Source organism: Propithecus coquereli, unplaced genomic scaffold (assembly GCF_000956105.1).
Source record: "Propithecus coquereli isolate 6110/MARCELLA unplaced genomic scaffold, Pcoq_1.0 Scaffold15, whole genome shotgun sequence".
Classification (NCBI taxonomy): Eukaryota; Metazoa; Chordata; class Mammalia; order Primates; family Indriidae; genus Propithecus; species Propithecus coquereli.
Genome location: NW_012139413.1, coordinates 4,641,214 through 4,651,578, shown reverse-complemented (window position 1 = coordinate 4,651,578; position 10,365 = coordinate 4,641,214). Strand labels below are relative to the sequence as shown.

Sequence of the window (10,365 nt, the reverse complement as noted above, 5' to 3'; positions counted from 1 at the left end):
AAATACTATAAAATTAGTCAAATTAAAATTCGGGTATGCCCTCCTCCATTTGAGATCTATGAATTGTCATCTTCAAGAGACATTTAGTATGGAAATGGCTACCAGACAAAGCATTGACAATGATATTATACAATGATATTTGTTGTAAAGCCACCTAAACTAGGAAGGCAGCCCAATGCCAATAACAGTACTGAATCTCAAGGTTAAACTGAGTCTCCAAATCTTATAGTCCTCATAAGTCTCTCTGGATAAAGTCCCTAAAACTGAGTTGATGTTTATGTATCCCCACTGCTAACTTACGGAAATGACCAAGTTTCTAGGTTTCTCTGCATTCTTCAATTTTGATTGCCTTTTCATTTTTTACCTCATCTGAGTCTATACCCACCATGATTGGATTGGTCACTTGTGAAATTCAGCAGTAGTGGGATAGGGATATGCTATTCCCATTGGCCCCAGCTCATGAAAGCTGACCCCCAAATACCAGGAAGACTGGAACTTGCAGGCACCTGATGTGTTCAGAGCCACATAGCCGATAGCTGATACGAATTTATCTTCTGTTCTCTCTTTCTCTGCCTCTGTCTGTCTCCTTCTCTGGAGCTCACTGGCCCCCTCTATGACTCTTATCTTCCGTTAGCTCTTTATTCTTTTCTGCCACATATGCCATGCAACGGCAGAAACTGTCCTGGAAACATGTAGGCCCTCTTTAAAGGTGAATTAGCCCACTTCTGTCTTGTTCTCTTAGTGCAAATGGCTTATTTGTGATGTGCTCAGGGAGATAGATTCATCAGTGGAAATGGACTCCCCTCCATAGCCCCACTTTTATGGAAAGAAATTTTTGGAATGTATTAGGTTAGTAATAACACTTAAAGGATGACTCCTAAAAGCTAAAGTGGTGCTGCTGTTCTGCCAAAGTCTCTCTCTGCAAAAGCTTTTCAATCAAGATCTCGTTCCCACTCTGGTTCTGAAGTTAACCACCATCAGTTTAGTAACCAGAGCACATGAGAGAGTGTGAAATGCTCTATTAGCAAACCAGACCCAGCCTGGAGAGAGGGAAGGGCAAAGGCAAAACCTTGAACAGCAAAGTCAGGAACTGGCAGGAGGTTGAGCCTTCCCTTGGACAAGGACGAGGCTAGAGCTTCCCAGGCTCTGAGAATGGTGTGAGCAAAAGATGAAGAGAGAGGGGTCTGATAGGTAGGCAGTGGTATTACAGCCAAGGCCATTGTGGGTTCACAAATCCTCTCCAGGATTTCAAGGCCCAGTAAAGGTAGAATGTGATTAAATAACGGCAAAGAAAAATGGCAGAGGAACAAACACTTGGCAGTTAGTTGAGACTTGGGCCCTACATTCCAACACACAGAACTTTGACAAACTTGGGCTAGAGCTCTCTTTTTATCCTTTCTAGTTAAACCCAAGTAGTCAATGCAAGCCATCAGTCTTGTGATGTTTTGCCACCAAACCCAAACTATCGCCTTCTCTATTGCCAAACCCAAGTCTCAGATCTCAACATTAAGTTTAGAGGAAGTGCCAATCTGATGCCCACTTGATCACTGAAGGAAAATTAAAACCAGAACATGCCCATTAATCCTGAACTGGCTTAGAACAGAGCCATCCTTGGCTGTCCATCCCAGACTGTCTCTGAAAGGGTAGCCACCATGCCTGGGCCTGGCTGCCACATGGCAAAGAGAGGGCCAAAGAGGCTGGACCTTCTCCAGAGGGCAAAGGCCAGAAATAAACACAGTACCCACCAACAAGTTATTAATGTACAATGACACTATCAAAATTGACAATTACATACCAATTTCTTTGCCTTGGAGGACAAGGGGCAGAGAAAGGGGCACAAATGGGTGCCAGACCCTGCTCCTAGAGCCAGAATATGAACAGACCTAAAACTGAAAGAGAAATTTCCTACATTTTCAATTTAATAAAGTCAGAAATTAACTTCCTCCAGACAATGGCTAAAGGAAAAAATTATTAAGATCACCTCTTTGGATGATGTGGGTACTAATGGAGTGATTTTTAAAGTCTTTTGCAGATCTCCAGCACAAGCCTCTGCTAGTGGATCTCACAGTAGAAGAAGGTCAAAGATTAAAGGTTATTTTTGGTTCACACACTGGTTTCCATGTAATTGATGTTGATTCAGGAAACTCTTATGATATCTACATACCATCTCATGTAAGTTCCCAGAGGCAGACTGTCAAGGGCTCTCTCTATAAACATCCTGCATGTAGAAAGAGATTTGTTTTTGCGTATTTTTAGTAGAAGTCATGCTAACTTTTACTAATCACTAAAGCAGATGGACTTCAGGCCTTCATTAAATAGAATGCTTTTAATAACTAAAAGATACAGATTTAGCTAATTTTTATGACTTCCTAAAACTGAGTAACATATGCTAGAATTTATTTGACATTTACATGTTGTCTCTTTGGATTTTAGATTAAAATGAGTATGATATTTTTCCTTCAAGGGCATAAATTTTGTATCATACATGAGTTTTTGAAGAGAGATTGGTTTCATTTTATGTGGGAGAAAGCCAGTGGTCAGATGATTATTTCTTGGAAAACATCCTTTTTCTGCTCTTTTTAGTTCCTCTCTTCAGCTTGTGGGCAATGTGGAATAGTGGAGTCAGACACACTGGAGCTCATACCCTGGCTCTAGCATGTATTAGTTTTGCAACAATGGGCACATTAGGCAGCTTCTCCAACCCTCAGCTTTCATATCTATAAAATGGGGATAAAAGGACCTATCCCAAAGGGTTATCATCAGTAATAAATGAGGCAATGGATCTAAAGCACTTGGCACAGGGCCCTGCATATCATAGTTCTTATTAACAATATAATACTCATATTACTGTTCCGACACATTGCCTAAAACATGATTCTTAAAGGGAAGCACTGCACATGGATGCACTTATTAGGATTGATGTAGTCTGTGTGTCCCATGTGTAATCCCGAGAACTAACATACAGTAGAAACTATTTATCAGGAAAATCTGAGGCCTAATCTGTTGCTGACTAGTATTTTGAGAATTTGAATACTTTGCTGTAAAGAAGAAAAAAGTTGTTTTAGTATATTACATACACCCACTCACACACACAATTGCTGTTCATTGCTGCATTACAGCTTTTAATTCTTGTGTATGCATGTGCACACAAAGACTCACAGCTCGGGTTCTCAGTGAGGTGACTAGGACATCACTATCATCACCCTCAGTCCTCTTCTTCCTACCCATCTAGCCCATACTGAGCTGCCATGACATTTTCAACCAGATCACAGTAGCACCACATCGCTTTTTCTACAACAAGCTAATCTACACTTACTTCGATAACATGATTTTTTTTAAGTGAGTGGTAATTCTAAATTTTTTTCTAAAGAAGCCATTAATTTGAATTTTTTTTTTTTTTTGGTATTTAAACACTCAGATAAATAATCTGTGTTTTATATAGACTCATAGACTATTTGATAGGAGTGTATTTTGGCCCCATTTAGGCGATCTCCATTAGATTCAGCTACCTTTACATTATCGTCACCTTTTTTGGAAATGGTTGTTCTAATGGAAAACACATGACTTTCAATGCCAGCAAGACATGTGCTCAAATCCCAGTTCTACCACCAAATACTGGTATAGCTCTGGTCAAGTTACATAACCCTTCTGAGATGTAGTTTCCTCACCTGTAAACAAAGACATCCACTATGGGGAGCCTTCTAAAGAATGGAAATTATGTATGAATAAAGGGCCCAGTGGTTGACACATAGTTGGTGCTCCATAGATGTGGGTGTTGTTTTAGGGACAGGCAAATTGGATTCTTAATCTAGTGGCTAGGTTTGTATTTACCAGGTCAGTGGCTAAATAAAACAAAGCAAATGAAAGCAAGTTTCAGTCTTTATGGTGAAAATGAAACACACAACAAAAAAATACCTCTTTTTTTGCGGTTCTTAGAGATGAATAGTCAAGGTGTTGTCTTATTTTTAAAAAGAATAATGCTTGGCCTTTCTTTGTCTTCTAGATTCAGGGCAATATCACTCCTCATGCTATTGTCATCTTGCCTAAAACAGATGGAATGGAAATGCTTGTTTGCTATGAGGATGAGGGGGTGTATGTAAACACCTATGGCCGGATAACTAAGGATGTGGTGCTCCAATGGGGAGAAATGCCCACGTCTGTGGGTAGGTTAACCATTCCTTATCTTCTTCAGCAGTTACACCCCCCAAATGAAACGAAAGTCAAGAAATGTGAAACAACCATTTGATTCCACAAAAAAAGTCTGTGAATAACTCTTGTAAGACTTGCTTTGTCTGTTTATCTCAAGTTGTTTGTCATTTTTGTGGTTAAGATGTGATCAGATGCTGTGAGTTATTGCCCATCTAATGTTTTTAATGCAGTTTTGGAAATTCCTTTTGACAGCCTACATTCATTCCAATCAGATAATGGGCTGGGGCGAGAAAGCTATTGAGATCCGGTCAGTGGAAACAGGACATTTGGATGGAGTATTTATGCATAAGCGAGCTCAAAGGTTAAAGTTTCTATGTGAAAGAAATGATAAGGTAAATCCGTTTCAACATTTGCATTAGTGTTTGCATTTTAAGAGACCACCAGGTACCTGTGAAACCTTCATTTTCCTTTATACTGATTTGAATCACATCTTGTGTTAAACAATCAATATTATCTTGAAATGGCATTATTTGGTTTGATTCATGTGAACACTCAAAATATATTATTCACATATCAAAAAAGACATAGAAACATCTAGAAATTCCTTGTAAACTCTTAGTAATTTTTGTGGTCTGCAGGCCTCATGGTGACTCAGCAGATACCCCAATTCTCCTAAGCACTTAGAGCAGTTGGCCCATCATTAATCATCTCACAGTGGGTCGACTTTATACTTCCACTTTTAGACTTTTCAGAAAGTCATTTTCAAGACTTAACCCATCACCTTATATTCATGTTTAAATGTAAAGCATTTGACATGTAGAAGTATAAACTTTTTAAAAATATCACCCATTCGTTAAGGAATACACAATCACAAACTCAACTAGTGCCATGTCCTGTGTCATTCCAGCCATGTTTCTTCTGAAATGTCATAGGGGAACTGTTTTCCAGTGAAATCAGCTGTGTCCGTCTGGCGTGATCAGTCACCTCAGAGGGGTATTCTGCAGCAGTGCTGCTTCTAGCTTGCCCTCCCTGTAGAGTAACCCAGAGGTTTTAGTGGCTAAGCTGTACTGCATTTGTGAATTCATCCTTTGTGACTATGGCCAATATAGAAATGCTGTCCCCAAAGCAACAGACATAAACACCTATACAAAAGAGAGTGATGGGTTGAAGTGTTGTACACCTTTTTTCCCACCCCAGTTCCCCAAAGGATAGGCCGGTCTTAGTCCAACCCTGGTGACGTGGGCCTGGATTATATTAGAACCCTGGCCAACTACTCTGACCTGGTGTGGTCTGGGTGGATAACAGAATGGGTAGCAAGGATGGTTCCAGGGGTGTAACAGAGTATGCCAGAAAACAGACCTAACCTAGTAAAACTCCAGCACCCACTGGGTCTCTGGGGTTCATAAGACTAGGAGTGATCTGGGCATGGACACCCACACTCTGGCTCATTAAAGACCCACCCCAGCAGGCCTATTCCAAGTCATGCCCACACTCTCAGGAGTAGGCTGAGACCACACCAGCGTCTGGGGCCAAAGGTTTAGAGCCCAGGGCATACGACCTGGGGAGAAGAGCAACCCTCTCTTTCCCTCATTGGGGTTTTCCATGGGCCCACTCTGTCCTTCCTGTTTCTTTTCATTGACCCTAAGAGTAGCTTTACTTTCATATGTAGCATTAGCTGAATGACAAACATTTCCATAGAACTTCTGAAGAAGTTGTTGTTGGGAGAGAGCATTCTTCTGATGAAGTTGTGGAAATGAAGTAGCAGAGACTTTATACTAGTGACAAAAGCAAATGCCTCAGACCAAAGCTAGGTGTTGGCTGACTGAAGGGCTAGACCACAGCCCCAGATATTATTTTCCTGGGGCAGTGGTTCATTTACATTCAGCTCAAGCAAGCGGTAACCCAAATTTTGCTCACTTCTCTCAGTTGTTTGATAAAATGATTTAACAGGACCTAATGGACTGTGGTTCTACTTATTAATGCCATTATCTCATTTGGCCTAGGATATGCTGGCATCAGCAGAGAAGCTGCACATTAACTCTTGAAATGCCCAAATAGATAGGCATTAAACACCTTATCCTATCTGACCACGATCACTTAAATTTTTTTAATTTTAAATTTTAAAAAGTGAAAACTGAAGTTGTATGCTAGTCAAAATTCCCCCTTGACTTTGGGAATTTGCAAAGACTCTCTTGCAAAACCCTGAAATCCACTTTCTTGTCATTTATGGGAGAGAGAAGAGGAGACTTTGTGCCTTTATAGAAGTTAACAAAAGACCTGTTGTGTCCTAGGCCAGAAAAACAGTCCATTATTTTAACACGAAACTCCCTTTTAGAATGTAGCCACCTAAAGGGACGTTAAAGATCAAGATACAGCCCCCTCAGCATTCCTAGAGGCCAGTACGCCAATAAGTGATAGTAACAACCATAATAATAAAGGCAGGAGCATTTTTTACAGAGGATGCACCATATCAAAAGGCACTTTATAAACACCAGCCATTGAGTCTTAAGAGCTGACACATGGCAAGGATAGGACATGTGAGAGAAAATGGATGGACGGTTGAAGAAAAGAGGGGAAAAACCATGCAGTTGAACTAACTTCTTTTTAATTTCAAACAGGTATTTTTTGCATCCGTGCGATCTGGAGGAAGTAGCCAAGTGTTTTTCATGACCCTCAACAGAAATTCCATGATGAACTGGTAACAGAAGAGCACTTGGCACTTATCTTCATGGCGTTATTTCTAATTTAAAAGAACATAACTCATGTGGACTTATGCCAGTCTAGAGGCAGAATCAGAAGGCTTGGTTGAACATATCGCTTTCCCCTTTTCCTCTCCCTCTACCCCTTCCAATACAGTCCATCTTTCAATGTTGCAGCCTGGTTGAGAAGGAGAGAAAAAGGTGGCAGGAATTCCCAGGAGATTCCCAAGAATGCTGCCTTGTCTGTGGACAGAGATGGACCATGTGCCCTTTGGAGTTAGGGATAAAAACAAATATTGTGTGCTCTTATGATTAAGCTGTGTTATAGTGGGGTTTTGAGTTTTTTTCTTTTTTACCTTTTTTCTTTACCCTCTTACTCTGTAAGAATGGGGAGAGAATGCATACTGAGAAAATGAGTCTGTTTTCAATTCCGTCTGCCTGCTAGCTTTAAGTATACGGTATGTTGTAAAATTTCCAATTTCCAGTGGTGAGAGACAGCACAATAAATGTACCTTATCTCCTTACGCTGAAGGTTGTAACTGCATAGTGAGATAATTTAAGAACTCTCTTGCCTTCACCAACCCAAAAGGTTGCTTTTTGATGGCAACTGGCTAATGAATTTTTAAGAGAAGAAAAATACTAGTTTTCCCCTCTTTTGGGAAATACTTTTAAATGGCTAAACTACTAGCCTTAGTCTAATAAAATCAACTACCACTTTTGTGAGTCTGACAGGCCGTATTTTTATATGGCCCTTTACGGAATGGAGTGTGTTGAATGGGATAGTAATGCCATTGCGTTGAGCTGGCCTAGCGACTGAGGGACTCTGTAACACAACTTTCCCTCAGCTATTGTGCAGCAGATCGGGGCAAAAGATGGGAAGACAGATGGGGTCAGACAGAAAGACCTTCTGGGAAACAAGCATATGTACTCCACTTTCAAATGTGCAAAGCCTCCGCTGGGTTTGGGCTTCATTAGGACTGAGACTTTGGTTGAGTTCTTTCTGGGAATTGGGGCATGAATGACATCCAGGCTCTAGACATTCCCAGCTCTCTCCGGAGGGTGCCACTTTCTCAAGATGAAAACTGTGACTGAAAAAAAATTAATAATAAATGTTTCTGAGCTGCCTGTGTTCTCCCTGGGTGGGTGAGAGAAGGGACTAGACTCCTAAGCCTGCCTCAGATACAGCAGGCATCACTGGCTCAGATTTTAAAGAACTTGAAAGCAAGGCTTTGGCCAAAATTCTGAGACCCCAATCACTTTACCTTCCTCCAAATTACCCAACATACGGTAAAAACATTTGTGTAGAGATATGTATGTATTTAGTTCAGGTTGACTTGTGTCCTTATAAACTCTTACTCAAATGATTTGAACTTTTACGTGACTGTCTGGAATTTTTTTCCAAAGCTACAAGCATGGCCGCCTGTGGTATCGAGGTGTTGCAAAATGGTATCTGTGTTGCGCTTCCTGTTTTAACCTACCTCGTTTTGTTTGTTTTTGTTTCACTGTCCATCACAGCAGTGTTATCTCCAGGAGACATATAGAGAGCTCAACTGGCAATCTCAGGTGTATTCAATATTTTTAAAACAAAACAGTAGTTGACCAAATTATCCTTTTAAAAAAATTTGGGAGCAAAATTTAATGACAAAAACTGATGTGGCTTATTTCTAGAGAAAGTGATTACTATAATTAGATCAAAAAAAAAAAAACCTATGATCCTACTGATTTTGCCTAAATACATGAGCAGCTAATGTACTATTAATGAGAACGAAATACCCATTACGAAAATGGAACCATTTCAATCTAGTGGTTTGGGCGAGGGGGGAAAGAGAAGGGGAAAGATTCTGGTTTCTGGGGTAGCTCATTATGCCCCTCCTGGAAAGGTAGTTGTCATTTGCACTTATTTTAAGCAGATAACACCCAGGAATGGAACTGAGGATTATCTCCAGGCAATCATCAAGATGTCCTCGTTATGGTCCCTTTAGCTCTCAAAAGCAATGAAATCCTCCCGTTCTCATTTTTACTGCTATGGTTCTGCTCCAGAACAACACTTTCTTCACAAATTCCATGCAACAAATTCAGCAATAACTTTTTGGACTGAATTTAGCAACTACTGTAATTGGATGCTGACATGGACAAAATATATTGATTTAGGTTTGGTCCCTGAATGTGATTGCCCCCAGCTCTTTATATTGCTGCTGTGGTATTTTAAACCAGAAGCTTCTTTAAATTATGTTGCAAACTGATCTTTGTTTTTATGTTTTGTTTTGTTTTTATTTCTAAGTGATAAGTCCGAAACACACAGCTTTAAATGATTTTTTTATTGTGGGATTTTGGGTACAGTTAAGAAATAAAAGGGAATCATTGTGTTTAAACATAAGGTAGTTTGTGAATGTATTTTTTAAAATCTAGATTCATTGAAACAAAAAAATCATAAGAAAACAATATTAATGCAGTCTTGTTTACAGTATGTACAGTGACATGACATAGAACATGAGCTTTTCTGGTGCCAACAACAATAAAACACAGACGTTAAACATCAAGCTATGCCTTTTATATTTTTGTACAAATATTTTACACTGAATACAAGGCAAAACCAAATTTAAAACGGCCTCCCATAAATCCATGCTTTGTAAAATATATTTAAAAAATTCCTTGAAGCTTTTATCTTCAAAAATACATTTTCTCCAGCAGGACAGACCTACCCCTGACACAAGGAGGCCTAAGTCATACAAAATATATCAGAATGGTGTCCTTGTGGTTCATACAATTCCAAACTTTTTGGTTTACTTTAATTCCTTATTTTTTGGGTGGGGGGAGAGTTGCTTTTCATCCATTTTATAGCATCTCCATAAAAAATATCTTTAGTTTTTATCTTTTTATAGGTGATTTTGTCTCTGGAAATTGGCTCATTTTATTATTTTCCTACAAAGAGAAACTGGAGAAACTGAGCCCTCTCCCCGAGTAAGTTTCACTAGATCTGTCAGTTCTTACTGCTCTAAATTGGTCATCCTCCAGTCAAATCCACTGAGCCTGTTCACACTGTAGATTTGGTCTGGGGTCTGGCAGGTGACCATCATCCCTGGGTGCCAGCCCGGATGTTGTAGCACAGATTCCTGCATCCAGTGGGTGGTAGGAACGGATGACCAATGAGGTCCCTTTGAATAACGAGAGTCTTCCCCCTGCCAGTTCCAGTCAGACCATTGTCAGCCCACAGTGCCAATGAAGACAGCGTGCACTAACTTCCACCTAAAATCTAATGGCTCTATTTAGAATAGATATCATTATTTTTCTTGGAGACTTCTAAACAATGCTTCAAGAAGACCTAGAACTATTATTTATTCAACAGGGTAGATCAGATACGGATAAAATCTCTCAAGGCCACTTGAACAGGGACTCCATTTTTCTAACACTTTGACATTGTTTTTCCAAGGTACACTCCTAACATACCTTGTATCAAGTACACGTTTTTTTAAAACGTCTTAATTCCTGGTTGTCGAAACCTACTAACAATTTTTTG

General features: G+C 39.8%; 1 protein-coding gene across 1 annotated transcript in view; it reads left to right on the top strand.

Annotated features, from left to right (window-relative positions):
- The window catches only part of TNIK (TRAF2 and NCK interacting kinase), a 288,393-nt gene extending 280,175 nt beyond the window's left edge, over window positions 1-8,218 (top strand). The window contains 5 exon segments of the mRNA XM_012640167.1: window positions 1,827-1,844; window positions 2,011-2,172; window positions 4,004-4,163; window positions 4,402-4,541; window positions 6,768-8,218. Of these exon segments, the coding sequence (XP_012495621.1) occupies window positions 1,827-1,844; window positions 2,011-2,172; window positions 4,004-4,163; window positions 4,402-4,541; window positions 6,768-6,851 (564 nt within the window). The 3' untranslated portion in view covers window positions 6,852-8,218.
- The last annotated feature ends 2,147 nt before the right edge of the window (window positions 8,219-10,365 follow it).